The 10,459-nt window shown below is 41.8% G+C and overlaps 1 protein-coding gene across 1 annotated transcript in view; it reads left to right on the top strand.

The window, feature by feature from the left end:
* The window catches only part of ARHGEF28 (Rho guanine nucleotide exchange factor (GEF) 28), a 136,039-nt gene that overhangs the window by 113,170 nt on the left and 12,410 nt on the right, over positions 1–10,459 (top strand). Inside the window, exons 32-35 of the mRNA XM_009884307.1 lie at positions 1,030–1,068; positions 1,155–1,202; positions 3,020–3,499; positions 6,343–6,643. Coding sequence (XP_009882609.1) covers positions 1,030–1,068; positions 1,155–1,202; positions 3,020–3,499; positions 6,343–6,643 — 868 coding nt within the window. The remainder of the gene's footprint in view (positions 1–1,029; positions 1,069–1,154; positions 1,203–3,019; positions 3,500–6,342; positions 6,644–10,459) is intronic.

Raw genomic sequence — 10,459 nt, 5'->3', positions numbered from 1 at the left:
GGAAAGAGAGAGGAGTAGAGGAAATGCCACAGCTGGTGCTCTCTTTCCCCTAGCTTGTCTGCGTTGAGCTGTGTTTTGAGGCCTGGCCTTTTTCATCTTTATTTTCGGTTATCGCAGCTAAATGGAGCAGCTGCTTTGCTCTCTGTGGTGGAAAATGAGACCCAGTAGAGAACTTAGGAGAATCAGAGAGAACACAAATATTCCCCAAACCCTCCTCTGCTTCTCTGGAAAAAAAAAGAAAAAAGAAAAAAAAAAAAAAGAGAAAAATCATACAGGAAGTCTTTTCAGCGTAGCCTCAGAATGGATTGTGTTTTATTTCTCCACCGTTTCACCTTATCTTTCTCAGAGGAGCTGTTCTTCATGCTGAAGGGATCATGGGTGGCTTCACCCCATAAATTTAGAAAGCTTCGTAGGAAAAAGGAGCAGAGTGGAAAGTGTGAAGTGGCTGAGCCTCACTGCTATGGACAATAGTAACTACCCTGGTGCGACGTGCAGAGTACAGCGAGCACACAGCCTTTGCTGAGCAGCTCACAGCACATCTAAGGCATTCACTGTAACCCACTATTGTAACTTCTGATAGCTTCTTGCTGCATTTATATCTCTATTTTTGAAGAGTCTTGTGCTGTTTTATCCTACTACAAGTAATCTAAACCCACTGTGCCGTGTATACAGAAATCTGGTTACTGTATTTCAAAACTGTCAAGTAAACGAAGAATGAATGGAAATGTCTTTTCTGTGTAGCATTAGTCATGAGAGGATTAAAATTGTGGATGAAATATTTTTGTTTTTACAGTTGTGCTTAGAATCTCTAGTGATTTCCACGGAAACTGCAGTGTTGATGAATTATTAGTCTTCGTAGGTTATTGCTTCTGTCTTTTTTCACATACCCACGAAAAGGTTTGACTCAGCACTGCATATATTAGTGATATGAATGTCTTCACTAGTTAAAAAAAAAACAAAATGAGAAAGCTAGATGATACAATTCTAAAGTTAAAACCTACTTTTTAAAGCAACATGTGTTTATTTTAGGGAGGAAGTATGAGTTTCCCAGGATCTACAGGGACAGAGGTGAGTTTATTTAAACCCCAGACAGAATGTAGTAACTATTTAGTTAACAGTGGTCATCCTTTGAAAATCTCTCTTTTATTTTCCAGATTGTACAAGCAGTCCAGAACTTAACCCGTCTCTTGTACAGCATACAGGTGAATACTCCACTGCTAACTTTGTAGAGTGATTAGTCTTAATAATTTACTTCTTAAGGTTTGTTTTCATCTTGCCCTACTTTTAGACATTATGTCAGTGGATACTTATCTCTACTGACTGTTGCATAAGTTGTCATATAATATATTTTTACTCTACAGCAGTGGTAGGTTTCTTTTAAGAACTGAATAATGCTTGTTTGGAGTTCAGTCTCCCCCTGAATTAGAATGTGTGTACAGTCCAAAAATCCAGGGGGAAAGTAAAATGATGGCTGTAACTGAACTACTGCCATTTCATGTACTGATTTCTGAAATTACAGTTCAAAATATTGAAAAAATTAAGTTTTTTGTTTAGAATATTCTCCTAGCTATTAGTAAAGAGTGCTTCTGACCCTTAGGTAGCAAACTCAACCGATTTTAGATATTCAAATCTTAACTAATTATGTGTAAAATGCGTAGGACCTTAGTCTGCAGTTTTTGCCTCTTTAATACTAAGTTTGAATGGTTTAACTTATTTTTTCTTATTTAGGTGCAGTTTTATAGTTTTATTATAAAATGTTTCATTTGAGTATGTTTAATTTTTAGACCCTCTTGACGTAAGCATATTTCGTAATAATCTGGGAAACCTTGGACTTAGAAGTTAAGTGGATTGAAGCAATGCAAAGGCAAAATAAAAAGCTTGTAATTCAGGCAAAATTTTTTAAAAATGGAAAGCAGATAGCTTAAGACCAGAGAGGCAGTAAAATAAGACTTGGGATCATGCCGCAATTGTTCAGACCATGAATTGGCAGTATAGGTGCAGAGAAACAACAAGCAGAGGATCTTGTCCTTGCCCTGTTTACGCATCACTGGAACTGACTCAATACTGGAGGAAGAGCCAAGAAAAGTGGGAATTGCACATTGCATAAAACTAAAAACTCTTTCTGGGGTGGACGGCATGGGGTAACGGGGCTGTTGGGAATTCTCTGGGAATATCTGCTGAAGTAGATTCCCATGTCAGCTCTTGAAGATAGGCTGTGCAATAAGTGCCTCAGCAGATCTAGGGCTTTCTTGCTTTTCTTTCTTCTTAATCCCAGCTATTTATTTTTGTGTTATTGGAGGATGTCACAATCTTTAATGCAAACAATGTCACAACATCCTTGTGAAGGACAGAATATAGCGCGCTCGCTTGGAAAATGAACTATTGAAACATCAAAACCAAAATCATTACTATACTGCAGATTCCTGCCGGCACAGATATCTGGGTCAGGTGCACGTAGCAGTATGGTCCTGGTGACATGGCTATGTTGGCAAGTGCCTGTAGGACTGATGTTAGTAGGACTGCACTGTTGCAGGTTAGCAAGGAAAGCCTTAGGGTTGGAGTGAACTGTACTGGAAACAGTATGGTTTTGTCTGTATAAACCGCATCTGTGTTAGGAATACTTTGTGGAGTGTAGCATTCCCACTGCCTCAGTGCCCTCTTTAACCATGAAAAATCATTTTTCCTATGTGTCTTAACATCCTGTGACAGAACAGGACCCCAGCTGTAACTGAAGTGCATATGCACAGCTGTAATATAAACATATATAATAATACTAAGTGTAAACCAGAAGCTGTGTTAAAAGTGCTCTAAATGGTTGAGTGCTTTTGGAAACATCCATGGGTAAAGGCATGAACACAGAATTTTCTCTACTTGCATGAGGAATAACCTCCCAAAAAGCATTAAGCGCTGATATTACGGGAGGTTGAAGCATTTTTATATAATACTTCTGTGTAAAAATACAGAAATAGATTAATGCTAATATTTAAACATTTGTGTCTGATTTTGTTGTGGTGTTTAGGCAGCACTAGCTATCCAGGACAGCCACAGAGAGCTCCATAGGTTACTCCTACAACAGAACGAGAAGACAGGTCGGGGCCACGGTTCTCGGCTAAACCTCCTTCTGGAACAAGAAAAATACCGGAATCTGGAAAAACAAAGGGTGGAGCTGGCCAACATACACAAACTCAAGCAGCAGTTTCAGCAAGAGCAGCAGCGGTGGCTGCGTGAATGCGAGCAGCGGCAGCGGGAGCAGGAGGCGAGGGAGGGCCGGCTGGGGCAGTGGGAGAAGGAGTGCAGGTACCAGGAGGAGCTGCTGGAGAGGAGCCGACAGGGACTGGCGCTGCAGCTACAGGAGTACCAGCAGAGCCTGGAGAGGCTCCAGGAGGGCCAGAAAATGGTGGAGAGAGAAAGAGACAGTGTGAAAATGCAGAAGAAGCTCCTCTGGCACTGGAAGCATGATCTGCAAAGTAGCCTGTTGTCATCCACAGAGAGATACGAGGTGTGTAGTTCCTTGCTGTAATTATATCCCTGACTGCAGATAGAGAGATTTTTCTTGACGAATAGACTGGTACGTCTGGGTTTTGTTGGTTGGTAATGTAAGGAGTGAGCATGTGGGAAGCTGAAGTTCAAGCATATCTAAGGGCTTGCTTTGAAGCTCACGAATTTTAACCAGGGGAAGTACAAACCAGGGGGAAGGAACAACCCCTCATATCAATACCTGCTGGGGCCCACCCAGCTGGAAAGCAGCTTTGCAGAAAAGGACCTGTGGGTCCTGGTGGACACCAAGTTGAACATAAGCCAACAATGAAGGCCACAAAGAAGGCTTATGATCTCCTGGGCTGCATTAGGGGGGGGCAGAGGGGGTTGAGGGGGAGGATGGGTGTCCAGTGATGGGCCACAAAGATGTTTGAGGGACTGGAGCATCTCTTCTAGGAGGAAAGGCTTAGACTGTGCACCCTGGAGAAGAAAAGGCTCATGGAGATCCTTATTAATGTATATAAATACCTAAATAGAGAATGTAAAGAGGGTGGAGCCACGCTCTTTTCAGTGGTGCCCAGTGACAGGACCAGAGCCAATGGGCACAAACAGAAACACATGAGGTTCCCTCTGAACATCAGGAAACACTTTTTTACTGTGAGGGTGACCAAGCGCTGGCACAGGTTACCCAGAGAGGATGTTGACTCTCCATTCTTGGAGATACTCAAAAGCCATCTGGACAAGGTCCTTGGCAACTTGCTCTGGGTGGCCCTGCTTGAGCAGAGGGGTTGGACCAGGTGACCTCCAGAGGTGCTTTCCCATCTCACCCATTCTGTGATTTCAAGCTGGGTGCTCTGCAGAACCCAAACTCAGGTCGATGGGCATTAAATGGAGGAGCTGGAAATTTTAAGTGTGAGAATGTTTGTTTTATTCTGCTTTGCTGCTGTGTTTGCAGGATTCATTGTGTGTCCTGACTCTTGTAGGAAAGCTAAATTATTGTAATGCTTGAGGCTTTTAGAGGCTTTTAGTGAAGTCTTTGGCTGCTGTCCTTGTTCCTGGACAACAGCACTGGCTCCAGTGAGGAACAGTGGCTGCTCCAGGAGTGGGAAACACCAGGCTTCTCTGAAGCCCATGTGTCAGGCCCTGCTGTACTGCGTCTCTGAAACAAGCAGCCTCTTAGGGGAAGAGGTTGGTGTGCGGCTCCATCCCTGACAGTGTAATTCCCTGGAAATGGTCATTATTAGGGGATGCAATTTAAAGTAGCTCTGAACCTGCTTAAGCATTGAATACTAAAAATGATTAAGTTTTTGTTGAGGCTGACTCTGAACTCAACTGTCTGGGTGCTCACCTGCCAGGTGGGACCTGGCCTGTAGTCCCTGCCTTGGTGGATCTGGTCTTGATTTCCGTTACTGCTCTCTAAACCACCTGAAAATCAAAACATTTTGTCTGGCTTTTACATATCTTGAAAGCTCACTGACCCGAACAGCTTTTTTTTTCCCCCAGGTTTTCGTTTTCACAAGAAAATCTGTAGAGCCTTTCTTCACGCCATCACCCTAGTTTTTCAGCTGGCAAGTGACCCATAACAGGCAGTGACCATTCGGCATCTGAGCCTGTGCCTGCATGAGGGAGTGAAGGATTGGCCTCTGACCTCCCCTTTTCATCCGGCTTTTGTGAACACCATGTGAACATGACTTATCTGTATATGCTTGCCCAACCCAAACAACAAAGGCACTTCTTAACTAGTATAGCTTGTGGTACAATTTTGACCTGTTTGGCAGTGCTTAAGAAGTGGATGATAAAACAAAACCTTGACTTGCCCATTGCTTTAATGGGTGGGACTTCTGAAATCTTTTGAGGAGAGGAAGTTGAAGGGTGATGATAGCCTGATGCAGGGATGGCCAGGCTCTCACAGACAGAGAGGCAAAATAATGAAATGCTAAGTGTCAAAGAGCAGTGGTTCTTAATCCAATATTTCATGTGTGAGACTACTTGTATCTTTATTTCAAGTAAACTACATGGCTTTGGATGCATTCCAGGGCTTGGGATCATCTTTGTCCTGCATTTTCCACTACCACGCTCCTTGCAGCGGCAGAGCCGGCTGAGTGGTTGCCAGTCAGCCAGTAGTCCCAGCCCAGTGCTTTTGCCATTACACTGAACCTAGTTAGTTTTGGATGGCCCAACATTGCAGTAGTTTGCTACTGCTGCTTTTTTTGTGAGCTCAGCCTTGATAAACACCTGCAGGCAGGGAGTCTTTGCAGGAGTTGCATTTTCAGCCCCTGGGAGCCATGGCCACTTGCTGAATGCTGTTTGCCATTCCCAATTTGACTGCCGCAGTCCTGTTCTCTATGATTACCTGTCTACGTGAGGTACAGTGTTATTTTTGGATCACAGTGTACACAGATTTACATATGTGAAATGGTACCTCATTGAGCCATGGGGCAAAATATTAACCCCCTGCAAGGAGTCAGCAGAGCTCAGTGCATCCCAGGTAGCGGCCCTTTGTTATTTGCTATTTCACAATTATTCCTGACTTTTCCTGTGTTTTGAGGGGAGCTAAGGCAAAATGTACTAGGTTATTGCTGTTTATTCCTGAATGCACATCCAATTTAACATGTTTTGAGGTTAACTTCTGGGAAATCAGGTGACTATTTGCTATGAATCCCCATTCTGTCTCGCAGTTAATTTTATGTATCCTGGTATAAGGATTCTTCAGGACGATGGTGATAGTCATATAGTTTAGTTTTAGGTAGTCCTGCAAGGATCCTTATGGGTCCCTTCCAATTTGAGATATTCTGCAGTTCTATGATTCTGGTGCTGGACAAAGGTGAAAATGCTGTTCTCTGATTTTTCTTTCCCCTTCTGTAGATAATGGGACATAATCAATTGGACGGTTTACATGACGAAAATACATTCTACTTAAATGAAGCTGTGGTATGTGTGTCTCTAAGCAGTGTCAACAGATCAGATTCTTCTCTTGTTTATGAAGATGGTGTGTATGAGCTGAACATCTCAAATTCTGATATAGCAAGGACTACTGAAAATCAGGTGGACCTCAAAATGGACACTTCTTGTCAGCCAATGTTAACCAGTGCACTGTGGAAATCCACTGGTCCTTACCAGCAAATGTCTTTTTCCTGCAAAAGCAACAAGGATGCCTTTAATGATGGTAATTAACACTTTATTTAATTAACAAGTAGTATGGGCAGTTTGCCACCTCTCAGAATGAATAGTCCTAGGCATGAAGACAGCTTGGTAGCAGTGGAAGCAATAGATTTTGCTAAAACACTTGCATCCCACTTTGCAAGCTTGTTGAGGGAAGGTGAGAAAATGAACAGAAGAGAAATACAGAAAACTTCTGGAAAAAAAAACCTGTTTGTGTCTTTGTGTCTGCATAACAGTACTTGGAACGTTGTTCTCTCCAAATCCTTTCTCAATGCTTTTTTGACTTGGGTGGTTTTGGGTTTTTTTTTTTGGGAGCTAAAGTCACTCTTGCTGTTTTGAGTGCATTTCATTGGCTGTTTTAGAACATATGTGCATTACTTGATGATTTCTAGTTAGAATAGCTTTTAGAGCAGTGCCTGAGCTCCCATTTTTCTGCAGCTGGCGGTGCAGGTTGAATTCTGTCCTCACATCAGCTGCATGCAGGTCAGGTCACAGCAAAGACTGGTGGGCAGCAGGATCAGAAGTTGAAAACATACACAGGTACAATGTTTGTTAATTGTCTTAGGTCCAATCTTGAAGTTGTTCAAATAAAAAAGTCCTCGATGAAGGAACTTGCTCCCTAATACTCCTTCTAATGTATTAAGCAGGCATCCACTACAGCCTTAGTAGTCCTTGGTACATGGATTGCCAAAATAGCATTTTATAATCAAAGGTAGGGCAGGCTAGTCTCATCGCCACAATCAGCAAACCAAGCTGATTAGTTAAAGAGATTAATATTTCTAAAAATGCCTAAATAATTAGCCTGGTGGAACTTGTTCTAGTTTGACTGAAGTTGTCGTTTTAGTAATAGGTTAGCTAAGTTAGTGCAAATTTGAAAAGGAACACATACGTGGGTTTAAACCTCTCAAAAGTGGATTAGCTTGCACTGGCAAATGTTCAGATGCAAGCTAACCAGGATACTTTCTATTGAGCCCACATGAGAGCGTCTGGTTTAATTAAACTGTCTTGTACCAGTTTAATTGCACTGATTCTAAGATAAGATGGTGGAGCTTCTGCAGGTAAAGATGCCCTTCACACACAATGCGCCACCTTTGTGTTCAGCTGCTATCACTGCATCTTGTGTAGACATCCTTATTTTGCCCTGGTAAGAGGGCACCAGTGCAGTCCCAGCAGCTTGGGGACCAGCACGGGCTACAAAGCCTGCCCAAGAGGCTAATGTGAGTCTTATACTATAAGCCTCTCTGGCTGAGTTACTGCCTTGATTGAGTCACAAGGTGCCCTTGGTGAAGCAGTGCAGCAAATCCTTGCAGCATCCTGATGGTGCAGATGGTGCTGCGAAGCCCCCCCGGCGCGTTGCTAGAGCAGGCAGGGCTGGGAGCCTCCCCACAGAGAGATGTGCCGTCACATTCCACAGTCGCATTTGTGATTCGGAGGGTGACAAGTATTTTATGCTCTGGTCGTGCAGTGCATGAGTCGGCACGATTCAGACTTGCTTCTGTCATGCATCAGGAGCCACAGTACGGGGAATGGGGAATGAGAAGAACGCTAAACTTCCCCCTGAAAGACAGATGGCACCCGAAGCCTCAGCAAATGGCTCTGCACATGGAAATGAAGTAAATCACTTGTTCCTAAGCAATGTGAATCAAGCCGAGCAGTACGAAAGTCTCATACAAGGAAGCTGATTTCCTTTTTGTTGTTTTGTTGGGTTGTTTTTTTCACCATACTTTCCCCCCCAGAGAGTTTAGCAGAATTTAAGAAGATCTCTGACCTTGTGCCTCCATTTCCTGACACCTCTGCAGGATATAGTCAGTTCCGATCACTGTGAAGGAAAACCAACAGACATGCAATGAGAGAAAGGCTAGAAAGAATTTGAAAGTTACCTGAAACTTTTAATATTTTAATGTGGGTGAATGTTTCATGACATTTTCCTGCATTTTTCAACCAATTGTACGTATGAAGTCTCATGATCACCTTTCAACAAACATTCTTAAATAGTAAGTCAAAATAGAACTAAGAAACAAATACTGAGTATGGTTTACTGGAAATAGCCACATACCAGATACATACATGGCCAGATCTTGGATATAGTAAGTTTTGTGTGTACACAAAAGAAATTTTTTGGTTTTGATTAATTTTCCTAGAATTATTAGGAACCCTGTAAGAAGCCCAGTCTGTCAAAAAAAGCTTAAATTATTTAGTGAGAAGCACCACCTGAACGTGTTGTCAAGGAGTTAATCCTGCTGCATTCTACCGTATGTTAAGTACTATGCAACTTAGCTTCATAAATATACTCAAATGGAAAAGGTTACAATCCTCCAAGTGCATAATTTTCCATTCATATTTTCTAAGGTAAGACATATGTCTCTTCACATAGCTAGCATCATGATTATATATCATTGTTTTATGTGTATGGGAGGGAGCTTCACTAAAGACCTTGGGGCAAGTTCCCACAAAGCTGAAACTGGCACAAGTACACTCACTAGAAAAGGTGTGTCAGTCAACAGGAGGAAAATATGATTGAAAGAAAAATGTGTTAATGCTTTACACTAATGGTTATGAAATTATCTGCATGAAAGAAGACAAGTACTTTGGCTAATTAGGAATCAGGGGAAGTATAGGTTTTGTGTCAGACTAGACTGAGAATTGAATAAATTACTCTTGCATTTAATTGACATGTCAGGTTAACTAGCCAAAGTGATGCCTAAGGATTTACCTATGGATTCACCTCTTTGATTTCAGGAATCAGTGCAATTTTAATTCTTTTGAGCTTTGAAGTGAACAGCATTGTTCGCTGGTACTGCCTTTCATTTTTTTATTCAGGTGTTGTAGCTACAGGAATAGAGTTGAAAAGTGATAGATCTGGAAAACTGCACTGAAACTTGATTGTGGGAGGTTTTTTTTCCCCAGACATTTGCAGTGGGGGAACATACAAAAACCTTTGATCTCCATAAATGTCCAAATGCAAAACCAGGGGCAAAAAGAGGGCTGTATTTGACCAATGTGGTTTTAATCTATTTTAAAGGACAGAAATTTGTACATATATGCATATAAGCAAAAAAGATAGATTGATTTTGGCAAAATAATCCATTTATAGTGATTTTCATCAAAGAAGTGGTTTCTAGAGATGTAAAATACTTAGTTTGCAATCGAAAAAGCAAAAACCCCAGAAACAACATGTATCCTGTAACTCCATTTTTTTTTTCCTTAGTCTTTATAAGAAATGCCCTTCTTATTCCTTAAGGCAGATTGTGCTAATGGTGATTGCTCTATTGAACCTGTTCTTAAAACTGTACATCAGATTCATTTGTTTTAGTTTCCCATTGGTAATTGAGGTTTAGAACAACATGTTATTTTTTGGCTACCATGACATCAGTTATGGCCTAATGATATTGTATAAAAGTACCTACATATGTTTGCATCAGGGAGGTTGAGGTAGGTGTTATATGGGTCTGGCTCTTTTCTTATATTTGGGTAAGATGAATTTGTCGCAGGCAGAAGAGGTATATAATGTAAAGCTGATGCAAGTGTGATAAAAAAGAGGTGAAATGTGCTTTGCACTACAGTGTTAGAAAGCCATCTGAAAACGTATAAGCTGTTCCCCTCTGGTTCCAAGTCAGCATAGGATTTTGACAAGGGGCGAAGCTTAATAACTCAGGGCCTTATCCAAATAAGCATAGCTGCTGCTGCCAGCGCTGGAGGTGGTTATTGGGATCCCATATTGAGGACTTTGTTGAATAAGATCTCTTTCATCGCCTGGAACCTGTTAAATAATGACTAGCTCCCACAAAAAAAAGTCATCACAGTTCTGCATATGTGACTG

The sequence above is a fragment of the Charadrius vociferus genome, unplaced genomic scaffold, assembly GCF_000708025.1.
Source record: "Charadrius vociferus isolate BGI_N301 unplaced genomic scaffold, ASM70802v2 scaffold183, whole genome shotgun sequence".
Classification (NCBI taxonomy): Eukaryota; Metazoa; Chordata; class Aves; order Charadriiformes; family Charadriidae; genus Charadrius; species Charadrius vociferus.
The sequence above is the reverse complement of the archived record's forward strand: the minus strand, read 5'-3'. Positions and strand labels throughout refer to the sequence as shown.